The 26,360-nt window shown below is 48.4% G+C and overlaps 2 protein-coding genes and 1 pseudogene across 2 annotated transcripts; 2 read left to right on the forward strand and 1 right to left on the reverse strand.

The window, feature by feature from the left end:
- Positions 1-367: 367 nt before the first annotated feature.
- LOC132010474 (putative uncharacterized protein C6orf52) lies at positions 368-812 on the forward strand (annotated as a pseudogene).
- Positions 813-8,502: 7,690 nt separating this feature from the next.
- On the forward strand, positions 8,503-17,271 carry ACKR2 (atypical chemokine receptor 2). Its single transcript, XM_059390774.1, has 2 exons — positions 8,503-8,594; positions 11,801-17,271. Exon 2 carries the CDS (start codon positions 11,830-11,832, stop codon positions 12,982-12,984), a length of 1,155 nt encoding a protein of 384 aa, XP_059246757.1. The 5' UTR covers positions 8,503-8,594; positions 11,801-11,829; the 3' UTR covers positions 12,985-17,271.
- Position 17,272: 1 nt separating this feature from the next.
- Positions 17,273-20,494, reverse strand: LOC132011721 (5-beta-cholestane-3-alpha,7-alpha-diol 12-alpha-hydroxylase). Its single transcript, XM_059390773.1, has one exon. The coding sequence runs from the start codon at positions 20,411-20,413 to the stop codon at positions 18,908-18,910; it is 1,506 nt and encodes a 501-aa protein (XP_059246756.1). The 5' UTR covers positions 20,414-20,494; the 3' UTR covers positions 17,273-18,907.
- Positions 20,495-26,360: the final 5,866 nt, after the last annotated feature.

Raw genomic sequence — 26,360 nt, forward strand, 5'->3', positions numbered from 1 at the left:
TTGGCCCTTGGTGCAAGGGCTCGGAATCTGCCCTGCACACAGGGAGTAGGTGACTGAGGGGCTGTGGCTGGAAATCCAGCTCAACAGGAAGCAGATGGACTGAAGTATTTCAAAAGAGGATGAGACAATTGAACAGCAAAATTGATGATGATAATAATGGAATAAATTTAATACTCCTGAGTCCATAACAATATACATAAATAAATTGAGAGAAGGGCCAACCCTTTCTTACGGTAAAGTCCAATTAGTAAATGTTAAAAAAAAAAAAAAAAAGATGTAAACTGTGAGAGAAATTTGCTGGGTAAGAGGTTATAGCTCCCTGAGCTAGAATTTTTGACGCAGGCATACAAACTGGTTTCATTTTGTAATGTTCCTGGATAAATGGCTGAGTCTTGCAGGTTTCGGCATAGTTTTACAAGATAATTATTACTGGTACTGGCAGAGGGTGAAGCCAGCCTTCCAGCCCTGCCAGGGTTACCGCTCAGGCAACTGGTTCGAGCAACAGCATGGCGGTTCCTCCCTTTCTGGCTAGAAGTGTGATGGTGCCCCAGATGGAAAAGCATGCAACCCTTCTAGGGACACCCAGCTGCAACTCTGGTCATGCCTGAGGAAAGCACACTTCTGTCAGAAAAGCAAGACGAGGACCCACTGGAAGATCAAAATTTCATTAGAATATTGAGGAATTAAAGAAGGACTTCATGGTGAAAAGCGAGGAACTCTCCGACTCTCTCATGAGTTGCCAGTGGCAGCCCTCAGATGCAGTTCACTCTAAAATCCCAGAGGAGCCCCCACTGAAGCATGAGGTTCATTAAATTACCCAACTGTCATATTAATTGTCTCCTGTTTTGTTTTTGTTTTTAAAGATTTTATTGTTTTTTTTGAAACAGAGAGAGAGAGAGAGAGTGCACTAATGGGGGGAGGGGAGAAGGGAGAGGAAGAAGCAGGCTCCCGGCTGAGCAGGGACCTGGATGCAGGGCTTGATCCCAGGACCCTGAGATATTGACCTGAGGCAAAGGCAGACAGGTAACTGGCTGAGCCATCCAGGATCCAGGTGCCCGTTTTTGTTTTTGGGAAAAAAAAAAAAAATCTCCCAGGAACGTCCTGAATTCTATATGTAAATAAATACAAATCTCTAGGACTTAAATGTGACTGATGTGCTGAAATGCAATGTAAATAAACTTTACCAGCACACACACACACATGCATGCACGCATGCATGCACACACACAAGAATTATGGAAATAGAAAAATCACTGTTTGGCAAACAATACAGTAATAATTGTCAGCACCATGGATGAATGAATATTTATGTTTATGGGCAAAAGTTCCTCCCCACAAGCTGCTTATTAATTACGAAGGAATAAGTGGTAATTTTATGGTGGAAAAACCTGGCAGACACCATCTTACCGGGTGATTAAAGTTAACACTGCCAGTAATGAGACATATTGAAATCATATACCTCTGGTACAATGTCCACAGAAGGACACGTCGCTTCTGTGGGGTTCCTACCTAAAATACATAACTATAATTTAACCTTGAAGAAGTATCATACCAAAAGTTAGCGGTGTTCTGCATTCCTCTTCAAAACTATCAAGGTCATAAAAGACAAAACAAGATGGAGGAACTGCCCCCGAAACGGAGCAACTGAGGAGCCACGACGATCAAATGGAATGTGGGAGTCTGCTTCAGATCTTGGACCAGAGTAAGGACATCAGTGAGAGAGCTGGCGACATTTGAATAAGGTCTATAGAATGGTATCGTGTCAATGTTCATTTCTTGGTTTAGATCATTATACTGTGGTTCTGAGGTTAACATTAGGAGAAACTGCCTGACAGGTGTATAGAAATCCTGTGCACAATTTTTGCAAGTCTAAAAATTATCTTAAAATAAAAAATTTCAATAAGGTGGTGGGGGGAAGAGGAAAGAGCCTAGATTCTAGAACTTAGCTCTTCTACTTCTCTTGAGAGACTTAATACAGAATGAAAACAAGACAATCTTTAAAGGTTATCCATCGCCAGCGGGGAACCAGGGCTCTGTGGCTTCTGTTGGCTATCTCCCTATTCTTTATCCTTCCAGCATTTATTTGGCCTGGAGAGACTTGGAGACCCACTCAGTTGGAAGGTCCTTTGCTCCCCTCTTTTGGGGTGAGAACCCATCACAGTTTGACCTCCATGCTAGGTGGCCTGTGGACCCCGGGTCCGTGCCCATCTCTCTGGGGACATTTAGTTCTCATCATGAGAGTCTGAAGAAGACAGGGTCCCCACCTCCAGTGCAGATCTGAATACCAAGGCACAAAGAGGTGAACCCACCATCTCTAGATCACACATAGGTACCCACAGCGCCAGATTCAAGTCTGACTCCAATGCCAGTACCTGTGACCACCAGGCATTATTCTGTTACTGCTTAATTCAGGTAGCGACAGCAGGACCAAGCTCCTGTTGTGTATCACCCTGGCCGTGGGGGGGGGGGGGAGGTGGAGGTGGCTGAGATGTTGCCCCCAGACCACAGGTGCTGTCCTGGCAGAGAGTTACCCTCATACTGGCATGCCTATAGCAGGCAGAATGTCACACACGCACACATATTCAGTGAGTTTCTGCTCTTGCCTGGCCCTAGTGTCAGGCTGGTTAGTCAAGTATGGTCCTTGCCCTGGGAGTTCCTGACCCAGGAGGAGAGCAGACAAATAAACAGGCAGAGATACATGCTGTGATGTGAGTCCTAGAGGGAGAAGGGTGGAGGAAGAGGGAAGATGGTTTGGAAAGTCCAGGAGATGAGAATATTCCTGACTCTCTGGGGAGGCAGACATGGCTCTGCTTGGTGGGAATTTTGGCTAGGGGAGATGTGGGGGAGGGTGGTAGTCAGATGGTGCCGGAGAGGTGTCTGAGATCAATGCAGCTGGATGGAGTTGGGAAAGGCTGCCAAGCAAAGACCTAAAGGTCTGGCCTGGAGCTGTTCATCTCCTTGGTGCAGCAGCCCGGGAACTGGTCCAGAGAGGTGTGGTTGGGGAGGAATATTTTCTAAAGTCATTAGATTGTCTTGGGGTGGGGGGAGTTGCTCCTTAATGAGGAGCGGTCCTTTGGGCTTGACTCCTTTCCAGGAAGGGAAATAGGCTGCGGCAGGCGTAGAGGGATGCCCTGTCCCTGCCTTAAAAGCAGGATGTGTGCAGGGCTGATCCCAGAGGGGGAGGATTCATACTCTCTCTGCACTTCTCTGAGGAAGCAGGACCCAGGCGCTGCTGCTCTCCTCCTGGGTGAAGTTGGACACCCCCAGGCAAGTGGGTCTGGCTCTGGTAGGTTATAGCCATGGTGGGATTGGGCTGGGCCCTACCCGGGGGGCTACAGAAAGGGAGACTGGGTCCAGTGGCTTAGAGAGTGGCCACAGGTGTGGGGAGAGGGAAGTGCGAATGGGTCAGATGGAACATTCTCTCTAGGGCAACTCTTGGAGCAATTGCCTCAGCAGCTGTGGAGTGAGGCAGTCCGCTGACCCCTTTCGCCTTCACTCCAGCTCTGAGAATCTGCTTTGGTGGATTCTCGAAGTCCCTGAGAGTTGGTATCAGACAACTGAGTACCTCAGGCATTCCCTTTCCTCCCTGGGCTTCAGGCTCCCCATGGAGACAGACAGGGATGGTCTTTAAAGCTCTCCCTCCCAGGGCTGAGGTTCCCCAGCGGTGCGGTCTTCTTTTGCCTATGTCTGCACTCTCTCCTTAGACCCCGTTGTTCTGCCTCAGACAGTCTCAAGATTTCCTCTTATCCATCCTGGGCTGAGCCAAGTGTTATTTTGGGGCCTGGAAGGGAACCAATAGTTAGGTGCCAGACACTCATTTGATTATTTTAAACACTCCAGGAAGGAGACATTTGCTAGGTAAGGCTCAGAGAGGTTAAGTAATTTGCCCAGGGTAACTCAGTCATTAAGAAGTGGGCTCATCTATTCTGTTTATTCTTCCGTGCCGCACCATGCCAAGTGTCCCACCCTCCCTGCGGGTAGTGGAGGTGGTGACTTGTTTCATTCTGAACCAAGCAGCATGCTGAAATAGAAATGCAGAGAGCCCTAGTGGTAAGATTTCAGGCAACAATGAAAGAGACAAAGGAGAAAAAAACAAAAGTGGTTCAGGAAAGACATGAAAATCATACCTTCCTCTCCAGCAGCAGCTCCTTCAAGAGTTGGGCTCTAAAACCACTTCATTTTTATTAACTGAAATAAGCTTTGGGAGGAGGGGTTGCCTTGTGATTTTATCAATGTCACAAACATCCCCAGTCCCTGATAAGAGCCAGGAAACATTGAGTAATGTGGGGTCCCAGGGAGCATGGGGAGCAGGCGGGCCTCGCATCTCCTAGGGAGCAGGAGTAAACTTCACAAGCCCTTACGCCCTGCAGGGGACTGAACAAAGGCACTCTCTTCCAGCCAGGCTCTGTGATTCCACAAATCCAGGGCGGTGTAGTGCAGTGGACAGAGCTCCGGATATGAAAACAGACAAGATACACCAAAATATTCCCGAAGAATATTCCTGGAAGCAGTCAGCCTCTTTTCTATTTTTTTCTCTTATATTTCCGCATTTTACATTGCACATATGTTACTTCGGTAATCAGGACAAACACATGCTTAAAAAGTAAAGAGAGAGAAAGGGAGATCGTGCCATGGTCCAGGGGTCCGCAAGTCAGGACTCTGAGGTCAGCTGTGCCTGACTTGTGGTGTGGCTCTGGACTTCCTGAGGAATCAGGGATGTGACACCTGCTGCCTCTACTAAGGGACCCAGGACGACTTGCAAGGAGCAGGCTTAAGAGTCTGGAGAGGTAAGGAGGCCCCTGGAGAGGTAAGGAGCCCCGTGTAAATGTCGAGACCCAGTTACTATTGTTTCCACTGTGTCTTATACATCACAATGAATCCAAATGCAAGGAAGCGGATCATGAAGAGGGCAGCTGTGCCTTCCCTGAGTCTGAGATCAGAGCTCCCAGCAGTGGAGCTCTCAGCGTGTGGTCCAGGGCTCTGGCCCTGAAGCTGCTGCAGGGACTCCATTTCTGACCCTGTAGCACACTTGCCAAGTGTCCTTGGGCAAGTTAGTCCCCCTCTCTGAGCCTCAGTTCCTCATTTATAAAATGAGAATAATAATAGTGCTTGTCTCACAAGGTTGTTGGGAGAAGTGAGTACATTAATACACAGTAAGCTTGGCAGAGGGGGACTTTCTTTGAGAGGTAGTATGACTTAGTGTTGAAGAGCATGGACTCTGGGAGAGGGGCCTGGGTGGCTCAGTTGGTTAAGTGTCCGACTCTTGGTTCTCAGGTCATAATTTCAGGGTTGTGAGATCCAGCCAAGCCACGTGCTGGGCTCCTCGCTCAGCATGGAGTCTGCTTGAGATTTTGTCCCTCTTCTTCTGCCTTCTGCCCTTCTCCCCAAGCTCGGTCTCTCTCTCTCTCAAAATAAATAAATAAATAGATAAAATCTTTTTAAAAATCTGGGTTTCAGTTCCTGAATCTACTACTCACTTGCTCTGTAATCTTGGGCCAGTTCCCTAACCTCCCTGTGCTTCAGTGTTGTCGGCTATAAAAGGGGGCTGATAATAGTACTGAACTTCTATAACTTCTGTAAGGTAAATGTGAGGATTTAATAAGTCAATACAAGTAAAGCTCCTTGCCTCAGCACCCGGAAGCCAGTGTTTGGACTCTATGGTGTTAGCTCTAACTCTATAGTGTTACAAAGATTGCACGCCATTTACTCCTCACAAAATTCTTTTCTGTGAGTACTCTTTATTTTATGGGCCAGAAGATAGGCTTGTGCAAGTCAAGGGCTCCAGGATGGAAGCCTTGACTTTGTGTTAGGGGTGGCAGGGCCCTAAGTTCAAGCCCAAGGGCCTTCCAAACCAAGCAGTGAAGCAGAGACCCAACTGAGTTCATGAGTTCTCTCCCAGTGTGCCGTTCCTGAGACACTAAGCTTCTTTCTTCGGGTCCTCCTTGTATGACTGGCATTTCCTTTCCCTGTTTTTCATTCACGTACCATCAGCCCCCCAGCCTCTTCCATGCAGGCACCCCCAAGCAACAGTCGCAGCCTGATCGGTCACTTTATCTCTAGGCCCCATCCTTCACCTGTGTCTTTTAATGAGCAAGCCCAGACTCAGCCTGCATTCAAAGCCCAGCTCTGTGATTTAGTAGCTGTGTGGCCTTGGGCAAGTCCCTTAGCCTCTCTGTGACTAACTTTCCTCATATGTAAAATGGAGATGACAATAGCACCTGCCTCCAGGAAGAAATGCATGGAGTTCTGAGAACAGAGCCTGGCCCAACATAAGTGCTATGGAAGTGGTGGGTGTTTATCACTGTTGTTGAAATTGTCACATAGGCAGTAAGGTTTAACATCTGGTGTTTTCTCAATCCCAGGGGTAAGAAAATAGAATGATCCCCAGCTGTGACCAGTTCACCCAAAGGCAAGTATTCCCCTATGTATGTCCCAAGGCCAGAGCACTTTCTGTGGTTGGAGAGGGCGTCACTTCCTAACTCCTTGCTTCAATTTTTCCAGCCACAGCTAGGCCAGAAATGCAGAATGGTAAACCCAGATTTATAGGCAGAGGGAGCCCATCCCAAGCTGGGCCAGGGTGGAGTCCTGGCCTTGGACTCCATCTCCATCCCAGTCCTCCCAGAGCAGTTAGGGGAGCCTCCTGAGGGAGGAAGCTGGGGGTGGTCAGAGGGCACATCCTGTGACATTGGTCCAGGGAGGCTGTGCCAGCTGGAGACAGCACTTGAACGTGGCTCAAGGAGAGCAGTGGGCCGGATGTGCTCCACGGCTAGGGGCTTCCAAAGCCGCGGTGGCAGGGCTGACCCAGGCTGGGGAAATGCCCCACACAAGGAGGGTCTTGGCTCTGCTGTGTCCAGGGCACCAGTGGGGGGGAAGGCAGAAAGCCAAGCAAGGCAAAAATGTGGTGGGAGAAAAAGGGATAAAGAAAGGTGACGGTACTGATTAAGTCCATGGTCACTTGCTGAACGCCTCTCCGATGCCAGCCCTGTGCTAGTGAGTTCCAACCCCTGCCTCACAGAGAAGACAAGCCAGTCTCACAAGGTGACTGCACTCAAGGAGACAGGCACCGAGGCTGAAGAGTGGCCTTCTGTGAGAGCTGGGGGTTAGGGCAAGAGTTACACTAGGCTAGCAGCCTGAGTAGGCTTCTGGGAGGGGAGAATTGGGGTTGCATTTTAAAGGATATGATTTCTAAATTGTAAGGAGGCCAGCATAATTATTGTTCACTAGGAGTGATCTCAGATGCTATTCTTGGTTTTACATTTTGAAAGCTGGTGTGGCTTTTTGGGGCAACATTTGAGCTTGTTTATTTGTTCACTAGTCACGGCTGCACGGGGGCAGCGTGCTCAGTACGGCTGGGCCACGGGCCACCTACACGTGACTCTGTCCCAAGGGCCCTTGGCTAGAGAGAAGGGCAGCTACAGGACTGATGTGGCACGTGGAGGAGAACAGGTGATGGAGACACAGACAGGGTCAGAGGAAAATGGACAGGGGTAGGACAGGCTTCATGGGGTCTTGATCAGGGGCATTCCAGCAAAGGTTTAATAATCAGCTCTCAGGGATAGAGGTGGTGGTGGGGGGCATTTGCAAGAAGGAGAGGAAGCTCCAATTTGTAGCATTTGCAACGGTAGAAATAGCCTCCCCATGATCAATTTCAAGCTACCAACTTAACATCCCCAAATGAGGAATTGGTTAATTCTACGATCGTTTGTTGAATGCCTCCCAGATGTTGCATAACTGGCTCTCACAAGCCTGTGGGAGCTCTTCTAGCATATTAACGACTTTGGATATTTTCTGCCACTGGTTACTAAGGTCAGAAGTCCTACTACCAGAGGCCCATCCTTCAACTTCAGGTTTGGCCATACTGAAAAAGGGAACTAGAGGGAAAGGGTCACCAGTTCTACCTTATATTATTGGGGCAATCCAATCCTGGGTCCCTGATTTGCTGATCTGAATCTGGGGGCAGTGGGACTCCACCCACTCCAAGCCTCAGTTTCCTCATCTAGAACATGGGAATCATAGTAGTATTGCTTCCCAGAGCTATGGTGAGGATTAAAAGAGAAGATTGCATCCGGGTGTTCAGCTCTTGGAAGGAGCTCAACTAACATCATTGCCTTCTTGCCTAGATGGACATAGCAATATCCTCTCTCTTGTTGCCTCAACGGTGACTTCTCTGAGAGGTCCAGGGAGGCGAGCTGTAGATCCTCAGGAGGAGACATTACTCTCTGGCCAGAGATTCTTGCTGAGTCAAAGCTGGAGCCAACCCAGGCTGGCAGCCTCAGGAAGTCACAAAGACCATGACGTTACTGCTCCAGAGACAAACTGTACTTTGCTTTTGTGCCCTTGGCTTCATTGTTGGGGAAGCTCTGCTCACCTCACCTTTGTTTTCCCTCCTCTTTAAATCCTCCTTCCCCATATAATTCCCTAGATTTCCCCAAAGGTTCCACAACAGAATTTCATACTGCTAATTCATACCAGCATGCATATAACTGATACCCTCCTTTATTTTTTTCAAGGTATTGCTGGATAAACCAAATGAATTCAGGCATAAAGAAAAGTGAACACAAAAAACAAAAACCCCAGTGAATCCAGAGGAACAGGTAGGTGTGAGTTGACAGGGACCTGAAGGGCAGGCTGGAGCATGGGGTTCATGGTCTCAGAGTTCAAGGCAACCTGGAAAGATTCCCAGAGTGAAATATCAGGAGGCCAGAGGCCATGAGAGGGAAGGGAACAGTGTTCCAAGGGGGAAGGAACCTTGTAAAGGTGACCTCGGCCTGCCTGGAGCCTGCTGACCCTGACTTCTGGCTTTCATCAAAGCAATCATCAGACCTGATTGTTTGTTAAAGAGGGGACTTTGAGAAACCAGGTCAGGATCAACGTCAGTAATGCTGGCTGGACCACAAGAGATGGTGTTTAGTTAGTGACAACCTCTAATGAATAATCCCTAATCAGGCCCAAGTGCAGAAGAGCTCTGACTCCTCCCAACTCCAGTAGCTCATGGACTCCAACACCAGTCATGGTCCTCACTGCTGCCTAGGAAAAGGAGGGGCTCAGGGACAGGAGACCCCAGATGCAGAGGAAGGAAATGGAGGAGGAACAGGAAAGGAAGGCATGAGGCAGATATCCTGAGGCCAGTCCAGAGCCCAGTTTTAGATAAAGCCACCCAGGCTGAACTTCTAGACAGACCTAGGGCATGTGTGTGATTTTCCCCATTTGGCAGATGCCATTTGATAGGAGCCCAAGGGTGGTGCAGAGGTTCACTGAGCAGGAGGACTCAGGGGTTTCCCTGGGAGACTTTCTGTCTCGGCAACATAGTAGATTTCCATCAGTTGTGAAGTCCAGGTGTCGTGGATATAGGCTGCGTCAGCTGAGGCCCTGAGTCAACAATTCTTTCAGAGTTCTTCCTGGGCAAGGGGGGGGGGGGGGAGAGGCAAAACTTCTACCAGGAAGGATTGGGGCAAATGTTTGCAATGTATAAGTAAGAAGCTAAATCCCTACCAAAAAATCTTATAAAATGAGAATCCCACCCATCAAAACAAAGAACTCTTTGGGATGCCTGGGTGGCTCAGTTGGTTAAGCAGTTGCCTTCGGCTCAGGCCATGATCCCAGCGTCCTGGGATCGAGTCCCACATCGGGCTCCTTGCTCGGCAGGGAGCCTGCTTCTCCCTCCGCCTCTGCCTGCCATTCTGTCTGCCTGTGCTCGCCCCCCCCCCCCCCCCTCTCTCTGATAAATAAATAAAATCTTTAAAAAAAAAAAAAACTCTTCACAGAAGACATACAAAAGGGCATTGAATATATTAAAAAGTTCAATATCTCTTGAATCAAAGAATAACAAATAAAGCACAGAAGTGCAAAGTGGGCTTGATTTGTATTTCTTGATTTATGAACCATAAACACTAGCCTAAAGGCTCCACTCCAGAGGCCATGCATGATTGCTTCCTTGAATGACGCTTTTTTATCTCCTACTCTTTCCTCCAAAACCCTCTTCTTCATTGGCAAACAATCTAATGTGTTGAACATGAAGTCTGTCTCCTGGAACACAGAATGGAAATCATCACAGATTCTTATCACTGGCACATGTGAGGCTCTCTCTTAAAAATCACTTATTTTATTTTATTTTTTAAAGATTTTATTGAATTATTTGAGAGAGAGAGAGACGGAGAGAGAATGAACAGGAGGAGGGGAAGAGGGAGAGGAAGAAGCAGACTCCCTGCTGAGGAGGGAGCCTGATTGGGGGCTCAATCCCAGGACCCAGGATCATGGCCTGAGCCAAAGGCAGACCCTTAACCCACTGAGTCACCCAGGTGCCCTTAAAAATCATTTTTAATAATACAATTAAAACCTGGGAAACCACTGCTCCAGAGGGAACTAACTTGACCATAGACAGTGACCTGCCCTCCTCTCATGCCTCCAGGTTCTACCCAGGCAGCCCCCATCTTGAATGCTGTGCCTATCAGTTCTCTGCTTTCCCTTTCATCTCTTTGAACTCTTCAAAGTATTTTTGTTTCATTTGTTTTAATTCTATTAAACGAGTATCATGTATGCATTTTTATGGGACTTAGAAATGTTGGACATATTCAAATGGCAGTAAGGAGGTAGAGATTCTCAGGTGGTGGGGTGTGGGGGGTGAGGAAGGAATCCGAGGTGTCTCCCATGTTGCAGTCCTAGGTGACTGAGTAGTTGGTGGTGCCATTCAGTTAGAGAGACTCAAGAGAGGAGAAGACACTGGTGGGAAGACGATGGACTGAGTTCTCAACGAAGCAATAATTTAAGCTAACATTCAATGAGTGCTTACTCTGTTCTGGCACTCTTTCCGTAGAGTGTGAAGTGCTCTACAAGATTGATCACATTTAAGCTTCACAAGAACCTCACGAAGCAGGTGCTGTTATTAGTAGTATCATTTTAAATATGGAAGAATGGGGATATGGAAAGTTTAGTAGGTTCTGAGTCTCTCAGGAAGATGGACCTTGCCTTTCTGCTTCAAAACTACATATACTGGATAAAATGTTTTTATTTTTAAAATATTAAATATTTGTAAATAAAATATTGATATAAAGCTAAATTTTTAAAATAAAGTGTTTTAAAAAATAACAAAAATAAGGGAAATCCTTAGGTGATAGAAGTCGAGAAAATTGAAAGTCAGGGTGGACACACACTAGATATTTATGCATAAAATAAGCCACTGAAGAGAAGTGCTTGTTAAAAAAAAACAACCATAAGGGGGTGCCTGGGCGTCTCAGTGGGTTAAGCCTCTGCCTTCAGCTCAGGTCATAATCTCAGGGTCCTGGGATCGAGCCCCGCATTGGGCTCTCTGCTTGGCAGGGAGCCTGCTTCCCCCTCTCTCTCTGCCTACTTGTGATCTCTCTCTCTGTCAAAGTAAATAAACAAAATCTTTTTTTTTTTTAAATAAGGCACACAAAGAAGAATAATTATAAGGCATACATGAGGAAGAGTATGGAGAGATAATACATAGGTGAACCGGTATCCCCTAAATAATAAAGAAAAATCTGAGAGACATGACCAGTTCTTTCAAACGATGAAGGAGAAAATAAAGAAGAGAAGCCATAATGGAAGAAGGGAGTCTTATGAAAACACCTGAGGTTAAGCCACCCACCTAGGGTGACATCGCTCTACGTAGTAGACTCAGGCTCCCCACACTTGTGCTCTTCCTCACTAGCTTACAGGTACTGATGTCGATGTGAAGAGTGTGCAGGGCCTCCCAGAGCAGTGGCAAAAGTGGGTTTGGAGAACGGTAAAGAATGCCTGGTTTCATCTTCTTTCTCTCCCACCATACTCTGGCCCACAGAGCTCCAGAACTGGGCGTGTCCTCTCAACATGGCTTCCACCACCTCCCCTCTGCCGCCCACCACCGAGGTTGCAAGTTCTGAGAACAGCAGCTCCTTCTATGACTATGAGTACTACCTGGACCAGGTGGCTTTCATGCTCTGCAGGAAGGATGAGGTGGTAGCCTTTGGCAAGATCTTCCTGCCAATCTTCTACAGCCTGATCTTTGTGCTGGGTTTGGGCGGGAACCTCCTCCTTCTAGTGGTCTTGCTTCGGTATATACCTCGCAGGCGGATGACTGAGGTCTATCTGCTGAACCTGGCCATCTCCAACCTCCTGTTTGTGGTGACACTGCCTTTCTGGGGCATTTCCGTGGCCTGGCATTGGGTCTTTGGGAATTTCTTGTGCAAGATGGTGAGCACCCTCTACACCATCAACTTCTACAGTGGCATCTTCTTCATTAGCTGCATGAGTCTGGACAAGTACCTGGAGATTGTCCATGCTCAGCCCCACCACAGGCTGAGAACCCGGGCCAAAAGCCTGCTCCTGGCTGCCACGGTATGGGCTGTGGCCCTGGCCGTCTCCATCCCTGACATGGTCTTTGTGCAGACACATGAAAACCCCACAGGTGTGTGGAACTGCTATGCAGATTTTGGGGGTCATGCGACCATCTGGAAGCTCTTCCTGCGTTTCCAGCAGAACCTCCTGGGGTTTCTCCTTCCGCTCCTTGTCATGATCTTCTTCTACTCCCGCATAGGCTGTGTCCTGGTCAGGCTGAGGCCCCCAGGCCAGGGCCGGGCTCTAAGGATCGTCATAGCGCTGGTGGTGGCCTTCTTTGTGCTGTGGTTCCCGTACAACCTCACCTTGTTTCTGCACTCACTGCTGGACCTGCAAATCTTTGGGGAATGTGAGGTTGCCAAGCAGCTAGACTATGCTCTGCAGGTGACCGAGAGCATCGCTTTCCTTCACTGCTGCTTCACCCCCATTCTCTACGCTTTCTCCAGCCGCCACTTCCGCCAGTACCTGAAAGCTTTCCTCATCACTGTGCTCAGGCGTCATCAGGCACCTGGCCCAGCACAGGCCCTACTGTCCAGCTGCTCTGAGAGTAGCAGGCTCACAGCCCAAGAAGAAATGACCGGCATGAATGACCTCGGGGAGAGGCAGGCTGAGCTCTCCCCCAGCAAGAGTGATATGGGGGGAAATTAAGCCTGAGTGACCATACCACAGTCTGGCAAGAGTGGATGGGACCTACCTCTGCCGGGCATCCACCCAAAGCCGTCTTACCAAAGGCTTCAGGGACCATGTTGCCACACCCTGTGGTCATCCAGGAAACCAGACTCTCGTGCACGAATTGCTAGAGTAGCTTCCCAACTGACTGCTGTGCTTCTTGTCATCATGCTCTCCTGTCATCTGATCTGCACCCACAGGCCAGAATGATTACCTGACCCGCAGCCATCACTCCAGTCTTCCTCAAAGTACCCCAGATTTGCCATCCACCATTTGGCTCCCTTCCCTGGAGCTGAGCTGGGGAAGAACTGCTGCAATATTGTTTAATGTCACAGTGTTGGTGGTGGCTCCAAGGGTCCGGGAAGCAGGAGGGGTGGGAAGGGTTCCACTACAGGGGCCTGGGGAACTTCCCTGGAATGTGAGGGTTGGCAGGTGGGAGGCAGAGTGAACACGTGTTCCCAATAGTCCAGGAGGATCACCCTCCCTCTGCTTCCCATGTCCCCTCCCTGAAGCCTTCGGGGGTCCCTGGGGCCTGCACAATCAAGTCTAAAGTCTTTGTCCAGCTTCAAGACTGGAGCTTTCACAAGGAGAATCCCATTTACCAGCTTCACCTTATACTCCTTCTTTACTTCTCATTTCCTGGACACCAGGCACCCCTTGTTTCTTTTCTTTTAAGATTCTATTTGTTTATTTGCAGAGAGAAATCACAAGTAGGCAGAGAGGCAGGCAGAGAGAGAGGAGGAAGCAGGCTCCCCGCTGAGCAGAGAGCCCGATGTGGGGCTCGATCCCAGGACTCTGAGATCATGACCTGAGCCGAAGACAGAGGCTTAACCCACTGAGCCACCTGGGTGCCCCACCCCTTGTTTCTTACACATTTCCACCTCCCTGTTTTATGCTTGCCTACTCTCTTGTGCAACAGGGGTCATTTTTCAGCCAGCTGTCCTCTCATCCTTGTTCTGTAATGGAATTCTGCTTGCTCTGGGAAACCACTTGTTTTTCCCTCTGCCTTGTGCTTTGGGTGGCATTCATGTAGATCACAGGACTTGGGCCATTTCCAGCCTTACCTTTCCCTGGCATGGTGATTCATTTAGGATGGGCACAGGACCCAGACAGAGCTTGTGAAATGCAGCAACTAGAACATGCTAGAACAGAGGCATAAGATTGAAGCCAAGTGGATGTGTGGTGTGTGTGTGTGGGGGTTCTCCTTCATCAACTCCAACTTCAGAGGGTGAGGTGATAGCCCAGTGAGTGTGCAGACCCCGAGGGCAGTGTGGAAGCCCTGGAATCCAGGCATGGCCGAAGCTCATTCCAGTCCTGGACCTGACAGTTACACGAACCCATATATTCCTTCACGTGGGGCTGTTTTGTCACTTTAGGTCTGATTCCTGGCTGATCTGCCCTGCCTAAATGCTTCCTTCTTCCTGTCTCCAGTGGTTAGCATCTGTCCTGGCCACTGAAAACCTTTCCCCAGGGAGCCCCTGGCCCACAGTACAACCTAACCTGAAAATCCAGCACAGAGCCTGGCAGGCAGTAATGCATGGAAGGAAACTTACAGGCGGATAGACTAGGGGAGATCACAAGAGATGATCTTGTGATCTTGGAGATGCACAAGAGATCAGGGACCTTGCCACGTACTAAATCGGTATCCCCTGTGCTTAAGCCAGTGCTCAGATGTAACAGAGGTTCATTGAGCATTTTTAAAGTGGATGGATGGGTAGAGAATGGACCAGGTGGTCAGTATTCTGTATTCTGCCGTTCTTTCTTCTCTCTCCCCGAGCTTCGGATGCTCTAGTCATGGCCCCTGTGTCATGAGCAGGGCTGTCCCCGGATGTTGCCAGAGTTGACTCTGCTATGCTTTGCTTTTCCCGTCCTCCATCTCACTCAACTCCTGTGCCTTTAGTTCTCTCTCCCAAGGCCCCAGATTCCCACTGTCACAAAGGACTCTGAGCTCCCATGGTGCCCTAGGAAACGGAGCTCTGGCTCTGAAGGTGCTGACTTGTTTGAGGATGTGGGGGATGCAGTTCTACTTTAGAGCTCCTGAAATCTGCCTCAGGACCTCAGGCCTGCACACAGAGCAGCCTGACTGCACTGACAGGGTCTAGCGACCCAGAGTCTCCGATATTGCATCCATGATGCACAGATGGAATGGGACAAGGTATGCCAGCACCTGGCAGGGCTTGTCCCTAGCACTGGTGTGTGTGTGTGTGTGTGTGTGTGTGTGTGTGTGTGTGTGTTGCCGTGTGGGCTGTGCATAGTACAAATGGCTGTGTATGTGGGTCCGACATGAACATGTCACTGTGTCTGCATGGGCCTGGGTTTGGGCCCGTGGGTTTTTTGTGTGTTCTCATGTGTCTTCCTCTAGGTGTGTAGGTGTGGGTATGTGCTCTCTGCAAACAGCAGGTGTATAAGAAGGGATCTGAAGCCTGTGCCCAAGGAGAAGGAGAAGGGCTGGCCACAGGTGACATGTTGATCCCTCTCACTGTCTTCCTTACCATTTACTGCTGCTGACCATGTTGAGGGCTCTGACTACACACAGACGGCACTGGTCAGGGAGTGAATTGGAGGTGGGCTCTCACAGCCCAGGCCAGGACAGAGCCCCCTTCATCCTGACCATACCTCCCAGCCTGGACATTGGTTCCTCCTGCTGCTCTTTCTTGGGAAGGAAAGCTCCCAGGATTCTCTTGGCCCTCAGATTCCGCGACGCAAGACGGACTTTTCCCCTGGCTGACCCAGGAAGAAGGACAGGCACGGCTCTGCCTGGGAGCAAGGCTGCCCACCCTCTACTCTGTGAAGGTGTGAGGGTTTACAGCAGTTACTACCTATGGGGGTGGTGGTGGAAACAACCAAACCAAACCAACACAAAAACCTCTTTTCTTTCCCAGATGCCTGCAAATCTGCCACTGGCATGTTACCCCAGATCTCATTCTGTTATAAGCTATCGTCACAGTATACACATTGTGGGCTATTCTTTGAGGGAGAAGAAACTGGTACAGAAATGAGGATTGCGGGGTCAGGTCTGTTGTGTCAGAATAGGTACTGACTAAATGTATCCTTGGGGGTCTCAGTCTTCCTATTGCCTCAAGGCCCCTGGTAGGGAAGGAAGCGTAGTCTTCATAGAGAGTGTGTCCAGCCCTTGTGCAAAGCATATAGGACTACAGTTGCCATGGGGCCCTCCCTTGTCCTTGGGTAGGCATTGGGCTCTGTGCACACACTCTAATCCTGGGTGCTCACTGTTTCCTGGGAGGCTGTTGTTATGGTGGATATCCATGACTGTGGGATGGTACACTTGTATTCATCTCAACCTGACCTATGGAGGATTCCCTTGGTCCCAGGCATACCCTCAAACATGAAGTTCCTGGGAGATCTGAACGAAGTCACTTAGAGTTGAGACCTCTTGACTCAATGGACTTCGGCCCTCCTGTCAGGTCCCTGGTCCAGATTTCTCTGGGTGTGGGGAAAATGAGGGGATGCAGCACCTAGGTCTGGGCAGGGCCCAGGACTGTGTGAAGACTCTGGGTCTTTGCCCTGATCCAGCACAGGGCCTGGCTGTGTGGAGAGCCAGGAGAGGCTCGTTGGTAATCTCTCCGTCATGGCTCCCAGCCTCTCAGTCCCTTTCACCTTCTTCTGTGTTCCCCATGTCATTTTTTTCTTGTGCTCCTAGACCCTTGTGGAATAGGAGGGAATATTCTTCCTGAATATTCCTCCTGACTGGCTTGAGCTCAGTTAGCTCCAGGCAGACATCATCATTTTGAGGCAGCTAGACCCAGAGAAGGGCAGACTCTGGCCCAGAGTCACATAGCTAATGGGGACAGACTCCTAACTCCAGCCCCAGGCCCTACCTGAGTTGCTCGAACAGCCTGTTATCCTGGCAAAACTCTGGACAGAACAGCCAGCCTCAAAAAAAACAAAAACAAAACAAACAAACAAACAAACAAACAAACCAAAAAAACACACAAAAACGGAAGCGATCAGTCATAGATGTGGGATAGATGAGTAAGAGAGAAGCCCCAGTGGGCATCCTCACAGGGGGTCTATGCTGCCTGGCCCCCCTTCTGCAGGACCTTTGGTTAGTCCCCACAGCATCTGCCCCTCCTGTCCGGGGCAACGCTCAGCTCTGGCAGCCAGCAACACACTCTCACCCTCTCCCAGCCCTAGTAAGCATACCTGGCAATGGGACTGCCATCATTTCTTGTGCCAGAAAGCTGAGTGAGGCCAGGGAAGGGAAGGAAATGATTCGAGGACATGAAGTAAAGTAGCTGAGATGGAGTCGATTTTCTATCATTTAATCTCTATTTGGGGAATTGGGGATCAGAGACAAAGTAATAAGACACCAAGCCCTATGAGCTCCAGTCTGGGGGAGGGAGCAGGACACAGAAATTGAAGGCACATAACAGATTTTCTGTGATGTAAACTGTGCTAGGGGAGCCTCAGGGGATGGAGTCCATTTCTGGCCAGAGGATGGGAGGGGGGAGATCCAGGAAGATTTCTACCTGTAGCTAATGGTTGGTCATTAAAGCAAGCAACTCTACAGACCATTCCACTAGAGAAAGTTGGCAATGTTGAATTGTGCTGGATTGAAAAGTTGGGGACCAACTGTGGCAAAGTTTAAATGTTAGGTGTGTGGAGGAGCCAGAAAAGTGAGAGAATGACAATCAGGCATGAAAGGTTTGGAGAAAGGGCAGGGTGAAGAGAGGGCCAGTCAGGCCTGGTGTGGAGAGATGCTATCACAGGGAAGCTATCACAGGGAAGTGGGGGTGGGGAAAAAGTTTCAGAGACACTGTAAGGGCTTGAACTGACAGAACTGGAGCCTGACTGTGGGTGAGAGCTGGGGAGGTGAGGATGTCATCTCTGTGTCTGTCTTGGGGGGATAGATGCGTGGTTATGTCTTGAGGAGAGACAGACAGGGAAATCCAGAGAAGGACGTGGTTCAGGGCAGAGGTGGGGGACAGATGCTGAGTTCTACGTGAGCCAAACTGAGTCAGAGGGTCTGTGGGACCCCAGTGGGGAGGATGAGGATCTGGAAGTCAGAGAGGGCTCCAAGCTCAACACTGGTTGAGGAAACCAGAGGAGGGACTAGGATCATCCTGGGGTGGGGTTGTGGTGGGTCCCCACGGAGTGGGGACTCCTTGAATAACTCCCATCTAAAAGGCAACATGTCTCCAGACCTGCTCTATCCAATTCAGGAGCCACTAGCCACACATAGCTGCTGAGCACTCAGAATGTGGCTGGTCTGACATGAGACATGTTACAAGGATAGAAAGTACATGCCAGATTTTGAAGGCAACACAAGAAAAAGAAATGTAAAAATATTTCACTAATATTCTTATATTGATGACATATTGAAATGCTAATATTTTGGATATATTGGGCTAAGTTAAATATATCATAAACATGAACTTCACCTGTTTCTTTTTGCTTTTTTAGAAGTGTGTCAACTAGGAAATTAAAAATTACACACATGGCTTGCCTTCTGTTGTTCTGGATGAACCTGAATTCCACAGGATGTGGAATAGGCATTGAGGAAAATAATACAGTGAGATGGAAGGGTGGAGGGTAGCATTTGCAAGGGGTTATCATGGCTCACGATAACCCATTTCTGTACCACAGGATTTGTCAAGGTAGGCATTCTTTCCAAAACTAAGTTTCCCCTAGATAGTTCCCATTCCTGTGGACTTTGTATGGGGGGGCTTCTGCAGAACCCACTCTGAGAGACAGTGATTTCAAGAGAGATAGATAAGCCTATCAAGTAGCTAGAGAAAAGCCAGAGGCTAAGGAAGGCCACGGGCACAGAGGTAGGAGATCCCACAGAACCCGAGGGAAGGGGGGTGATTCAGAAGGGCTGGAGGAGGTGGAGATCCCAAGGGAGGTCTGGAGGCCAGGCTCACAGCCACCTTGCCAGGGCTCAGTTGATAGGTCGCAGGCGGTAACGGAAGGGCACCTCGTGGCTGGGCTGCATGGTGCCAAAGCCCCAGCGGCGGGGGTCCACAGGTGGCACAGGTGTGTCAGGGTCCACGAGCTCCATGTCAAAGTACGTGACCATGATCAGGACAAAGAGCTTCATCTCATTGATGGCTAAGAACCTTCCAGGGCAGATGGAGACACCTGAGCCCCAAGGCATGGTATAGTGGTGGATCTTCTTGCCGGCTTTGTAGAAGTCCACTTTGCGGCTACCACTGGAGTCGAGGAAGCGATCATACTTGAAGGCAGTGGGCTCCGGGTGGATGTCAGGGTCCATGTGCACTGAAAGATAGGGGAAAAGGGCCACAGTGTCTCCATGTCGGAGCTGGTACTCCTGTCCGTTGGCCATCTTCAGGACGTGGTCACCGTGTACCACCCTCAGGAGGGTGGGCGCAGCCCCCAGGCGCAGCGTCTCCTCCAACACACTGTCCAGCACTGGAGTGCGGTGTAGGATGCTGACGTCAAAGTCGAAGGACTGCCTGGCCTTCAGCTTGGCCTCCCCCAGGACTTGGGTGGCCTCCTCCTTCACAGCCTGCATGGCTTCTGGGTGCTTTAGCAGGAACAAGAGTGCCCAGAAAGAGATGGGGCCCGTGTTCCCCTGGGAGGCCCAGAGCATCATGAAGTTGAACTTGTCCTGCATGGCTGGGGCTACTCCCTGCTCCCTCAGATACTGAAGCATGTAGGATATCCAGCTGCTGATGCCATTCTTTTCCAAGTTTTGCTGCACGGACAGTGTCCTGTAGAAGAGACGCTGGAGCTGGCCCACTTGTAGCCACTCCCGGGGCCCCAGCAAGGAATAAACAAACCTGGGGAACAAGCGGTCAAACTTGCGGAACTGGACAAACAACTCCTCGGCCTGTCTCAAGTCCTGCTCCTGGTCCTTTGTATAACCGAATAAGCTCAGGTAGCCAGCCTTGAACAAGATGTTGTAGCAGAAGTGGAAGAGGCCGTCTTCATGCCAGCAACTAGCATCCGGACTGTGGCTCATGGGCCGCAGCATGACCAGGGACAGCCCGTGCAGCATGGTTTTGTTGAGCTCTGCCAAGCCATCCCCCATGAGGTATTTGGTGCTGGCTGAGTGTATCATCCGGTAGTCTCCTTGCGCCGACTGGTACCCAAATACCTTTAGCACCAGTTTTTCTGCATACTCCACAAAGTCTAGTTTTCTCTGTGCATCCTTGAGGATGGGGCCAAAGGAGAGGGGGTCCATGACAAAGGTAAAGTACTGGCCACCTAGCTGCACTGTGAACACATCTCCATGCTTGGCCCACATGTGCTTCAGGAATTCAAACATATTCTTCCGGAAAGCCATGGCATGGCCCAGCCAGGGTATAGGGCCTTTATCCAGAGGGGGCTCCTGGGGCCTGCGTTGCCGGGGTAGCCCCAGCAGACACAGGAACCCCACGGTGAACACCAACAGGGCTCCGAGCACCAGACCCCAGAACACCATGCCTGTGCCCTTTCAAGTTAAGCTCTGGACACACTGTTCTCTGTGTGCCAGAGAGCTTTTAAGAGGCTGTGACAAGTTAGGGATGAAAAGGTCTGTCTGCCTGGACCTTGCCCTATAGCTGTAAGTTATATTAAATAACCCTGGGAGCAAAGTGTTCTCTTCGATTTAGCACTTGCTGCAACCTGGTGGGAGGAGGGGTTGGGACCAGAAAGAAGCCTCTGGTTATGGTCACAGTCCCCTCATCAGATTTAGGCTTTGCTCTGATCTTTTCAGACTTAGCTCCAGCATGATGTCTACAAAGCTTTCTTGGATCCCACCCTACCCCCATGATTTACTGACCATTCATACCTTTATTTTCTCATGCATTTATTTATTCATTAATTTATTAGATCATTCAGCAGAAATGCACCAAGCACTTATTAAGTTTCATATCTCTCCCTTCCTTATCTTTAAACGATCCATAGAGCCTCTGTTGGGGTCCGTTATCAAAGGAAGGAGACTGAGACAAAGCGAAAGTTATGCAAAGCCTTATTCTATGCCAAGCATTAGAAGTTAGACTGACCGACCAGGGCCGCCTCCGAAGAGAGGGACACCCTCCCAATCTCACAGGCTGGTTTTATAGGACATAACTGCAGACCCAATGTACATGGCTTCTATTGTTAAGGCATTTACTCCTGGAAGCCACACCCAGAACCATACCAGGAACTATGGGGGCGTTTATTCCCAGTATGAAGTCCGTGGATGTAAACAACAATATGGCTACCTAGGCAATATGGAGTTGCTCTGGCTAAGCAGGCCCTAATGGTTAAACAGGTTTTAACATTAAATTGGCCCTAACAGCCTCCCAGACTGACAACACTTCAAGCAGAGGTTCAGACTTCAGTCCCTGAGCCTGGGGCCTGGAGCCCTACTGCTGGCCCAGCTGGCTTGCACAATTCTCCAGCATGGGCAGAAGGGGAATCTTGCAAATACAAAATGTTAGAGTTGATAAGGATTCAAACCAATTGCTTTATTTCATGATGAGGATGTAGGTTCAGAGTTTAGTGGGGACTTTCTCTTACAATGGTCCTGACTTCAGTGGGGGGAGTTGACCATTTTCTCGGGACCTCCTGGGAGGTGTCAGGCCAGGTCCCTGCCAGCAGGCCCAAGAAGGAGAAAGATGTTGAAAAAGCTAAAGCCATTGCTGAAATAATGTGAGGTTCAGACTCAATTCAAGCCATTCTGATAACCCCCAGGTTACTCTTTAACTTTCTAAGTGACCCACAAATAGGGACTTTGTTTCCTCAGATTTCGACAGGCCCTCTATAGTGAGTTCTCTTTGTCTTGTGGAGCTCCCCTTTGTGGGGAGCTGGAAATGTCCATACTCTGCCTCCAGGAAGTCCTCTCTGGTTACCTGGGGCAACCACAGCAAGTACTCAGTATCATCAACTCTCCTCTGGCTTAGAATCAGCAGTCAGAAATTGTGGGCCAACTTTCATGAGCTGAACTTTGCCCCCCAGCTTTTAACGGATGGCAGCATCCCCTTACGTTCATTCTCACCTATATTTATTAAATCCCTCCTTCCTTGGAACAGACCCATCTATCCATTCAACAGATATTTACGGCTCACTTAACTGCCAGAACTTCTGCTATAACCAACCTCGAATCAGAGGGACATGGTCCCTGCCCTCTTGGAGTGTATAGTCTAGGGAAGGGGGAAATATATTAGTTCCTAAACAAATACGTAATTACAATTGTGTTAAGTGCTGCTTGGGAGAGGAGCAGATAGGGAAGTGGGGTGGGGAAGTCAGGAAAGCCATACTGATTAGGTAGTAATTAAGTGGAGGCCCGGAGGAAGACAAAGCCAGGTCAGTGAGTGCTGCGTGCGGTGGTGGGGTAGACGTGGAGGTCAGGGAGCGCGCGGGACGGTGGTGGGGTAGACGTGGAGGTCAGGGAGCGCGCGGGACGTGCTGTTTAATGCAAGTAGCAGGCGGGTCCAAGGGACGGATGCATGTGCATACCGGCGCCAGCGTGGCTGAGGGGCTCAAAGGAGGGGGAAACGTTTAAGCCCAGCGCAGGCTCGGCCAGCTCAGGGTGAGTTGGAGCTTGGACCTATCTCACGGTACTGAACTCTAGGGCGAGCTGGTCCAGTCCACTTGGAGCCACTGAGGGGCGGCCTGACGCAGGGACAGTCCTTACTGGTTGTTAACCGGCCGGAGGCTCGCTTGCCCCGGGGATATCGGCCCATGCGGCTGCCCGGCCAACCCTCCCGAGTGGCCAGCGACCCAGAGCGAACCCTAGGAGCCCCGCGGCACGACTCCACTTTCCCAACTAGGGCCGCAGCTCCGCAGGAGGGTGGCACAGAGCTACAAAGTGGGACTGAGAGGCTCGGGAGGACCAACGACACGCGGAGATGGCTTCCTGGCGTGCTAGAGCGGGCGCGGGTTCGAGGGCCGGAGAGGCGGTGACGCACTTCCGCCCCGCAGCCTCCGCGGCGGCGTCTCTACGTAGGTGCTGCGGAAAGCCCGCTCTGCGGAGGCGCCCTCTGGCGGTCGGCCGGCCAGTCTTACTTAGGCATTGTGTGTGTGTCCGTTTGCCTGCGGAGCTGTCAGTTTAAGGCCGTGGGCTGCGTCCTTCGCTGCCACCGCAGCTGTTTTGGACGAGCGCGCTGAGCTTCACCGCACTGAGGACCGCATTCCTGAGAGTTCTCACCTCCTAAGTCTGGCGGGAGCATTGTTTCGGCTGTCCTTAGACATTTTCTGTGCCCCTTTCCTGACCTCCTTTGCACACTCCGTGGGGAGCAGGGGGTGGTCGGCTGTGGTTTGAGTCCTGTAGACAGGGCTCCAGCGTGTCCCTGGTCCCTTCTGGTGTCTTCTCGTTACATATATGGCCCAGAATTTTGAGCAATCGTCCACCGATAGGAGGATTCCGTTTACCTGCTGTGGTTTCTATATTGGGGCTCTCCTTTGGGGGTTCTCTAGTTCAGCTGTACTGACTACCCCTGCATCTTGTTTGCTCTTTGCTGCAGTGCTGGATGATATTGACTGCTCCCTTAGTGCATGCCACTTCCTGCCTCACCCCCAGAACAGAACAGAACGACAGTGCTGTTGGAATGGAGATGCAGGAGGAGTTGTTTTACTCTGCCTTTAGAGCAAATAATAGCCTCATTTAATTTAGTGCTGACTTATTTATGGCTTCATTTACTTCCTAGTTTTCAAGGTTCCTTATTTTTTCATTCCTCCCTAGTTTTTTAAGGTTCTGCCTCTATAGTAGCTGGGTTCTTGACAGCCTAGCCCCAGGTTAATTATTTTACTCCTAGGCTGCATCACATATACCGGGTGACAGTGAAGTCAGTACAGAATTTAAAGGTTTCAACTTTGTCACCAACTCATGACATGACCTAGGACAGTTCAGTTTACCTCTCTGGGCCTTACTGTTATGCTGTGTCAAACAGGAAGCTGAACTTGAGGTACTTGCCAGCATTGAGAAGTCATTATAAAGGTATTGGGTTGAGGCTTAGAGATGGGCGAATATAGTGGGAGAAGATAGAGGGAAGGATGGGAATTGGATTGATTGATCTTGAGCATCTGTCCTATTCTTGGCTCTGTACTGGTCATCCCCATTGTCACTGTAATCATCAGTATTCTTATGCTGAGAATTTATCATGAGCCAAATTTATGCTAAATGCTCTACATGTATTAAGCAATCTAATCCTCACATCAATTTGTGGGGGATCCCCAAGACCACCCTCACATTCAGAGATTCACTGGAAGAACTAATGGGACTCAGCATATAGTTGGACTCAATGCTAAGATTTATTACAGTGGTGTACCAAGGTTATATAGCCAGATCATAAGGGGAAAAGACACACACCTGGAGTCTGAAAGAATCCACATGGAAGCTTCCTAATGCTTTCTTCTTCAAAGAGGAAATCAAGAGAAATTAGAAAACACCTTGTGATGGATAAGAAAACCAACATACCTAAACTTATGGTACGTAGTGGAAGCAGTGTTAAGAGGTAAAATTCTAACTGTAAATGCTTACAATAAAAAGAATATCTCCAATCAATAATCTTAAGTTTACACCTTAAGGAATTAGAAAAGAAGAGCAAGCCAAACCCAAAGCCAGCAGAAGGAAGGAAAGTGTAAAGATTAGAGCTGAGATACATGAAATAGAGAATAGAAAAACAGAAAATCAGTGAAACCAAAACTGGTTATTTGAAAAGTTCAAAATAGACAAAACTTGAGCTAGATTAACTAAGAAAAAAAGGAGAGAAGATGCAAATAACTAAAGTCCGAAATGAAAGCAGAGACAAAACTATTGACCTTACAGAGATAGGATTATACAATAACACTTTGAATAACTGTATGTCAACACCGTCAATAATTATACATAAACAACTTAGATAACCTAGAAGAAATGGACAAATTCCCTGAAATAAAAATTACCTAAACAGACTTAAGAAGAAATAGAAAATCTCAACAGATAAATAATAAGTAAAGAGATTAAATCACTAATTAAAAGCCTCCCAAAAAAGAGAAGTCCTAAACCAGATGGCTTCACTGGTGAAGTCTACAAAATATTTACTTTTTTAAGTTAATTTTTTTAGTAATCTCTACATGAGATTAGTAATCTCTATTGAGCCCCAATGTGGGGCTCTAACCCACAGTCCCAAGATCAAGAGTCAATCTACTATCAATAGTACCATGATACCAAAGTCAGATGAGAACATCACCTAAAAGAGTATTTCAGGCCAGTATCCCTTGTGAATTTAAATGTAAAAATCCTTGACAAAATATTAGCAAATCAAATCCAACAGCATATTAAAAGCATATAATTTGGTTATTCACCATAACCAAGTGGGTGTATATCAGAAGTATAAGGGTGATTGAACACAAAATCAATATAATACATTAATAGAATGAAAGAAAGAAACCTACATGATCCTTTCAATCAATGCAGAAAATGGATTTGACAAAATTGAACATCCTTTCATAATAAAGTCTTTTAGAAAATTAGAAAGAGGGAAAGTTCCTTAACGTGATAAAGGGTGTTTATGAAAAAACCATAGCTAATATCATATTCAATGGTGAAAAACTGAAAAGCTTCCCTTTAAAATCAGAAGGCCTGGGACAAGGATACCCACTTTCACTGCTGCTGTTCAAGTGTATACTGGAAGTTCTAGCCAGAGATATTAGATGAGAAATTAAAAGATCCAAATTGGAAAGGAAGAGAGAAAACTATCTGTAGTTGCAGATGAAATGATCCTATATATAGAAAATCCGAAAGAATCCACAAGAGAACTATTAGCATTAATAAATTCAGCAAAGTTTCAGGGTACAAGATCAACATAAAAATCAGCTGTGTTTCTATACACCAACAGTAAACAATCCAAAAAGGAAATTAAGACTTACTTCCATTTACATTGACTTCTAAAAGAGTTAAATACTGAGGAAAAAAATCTAGCCTAGTTGGTGAAAGACTTGTATGCTGAAAATACAAAACATTGCTGAAAGAAATTAGATTTACATAAATGGAAAGACATTCCATGTTCAGGATGGGAAGGCAAAACATTGTTAAGACGTTAATACTACCCAAAGTGATCTATAGATTCAACACAATCCATATAAAAATTCCAACAGGTTTTTTCACAGTATTGGAGAAGCTGATCCTCAAAAATCATATGGAATTGCAAGGGGCCCCAAATAGCCAAAACAATCTTGAATAAAGTTGGGACATCCACTCCTCTTGACTTTGAAAAACTACAAAACTACAGTAAATAAAACATTATGGCACTAGCATAAGGATAGACATATAGACCAATGGACTAGAATAGAGTCCAGAAATAACCCTCACTTATATGGTCAGTTGATTTTCAACAAGGATGTCAAGACCAAAAGGGAAAGAAAGCAATTTCAATAAGTGATGGGGAGGGGAGACTGGGTATCATTTGCAAAAGAATTACCTT

Source organism: Mustela nigripes, chromosome 2 (genome assembly GCF_022355385.1).
Source record: "Mustela nigripes isolate SB6536 chromosome 2, MUSNIG.SB6536, whole genome shotgun sequence".
Classification (NCBI taxonomy): Eukaryota; Metazoa; Chordata; class Mammalia; order Carnivora; family Mustelidae; genus Mustela; species Mustela nigripes.

Bases quoted from the DNA above. Each gene is read 5' to 3' on its own strand.
- ACKR2 (XM_059390774.1), top strand. From the start codon at position 11,830: ATGGCTTCCACCACCTCCCCTCTGCCGCCCACCACCGAGGTTGCAAGT.
- LOC132011721 (XM_059390773.1), bottom strand. From the start codon at position 20,413: ATGGTGTTCTGGGGTCTGGTGCTCGGAGCCCTGTTGGTGTTCACCGTG.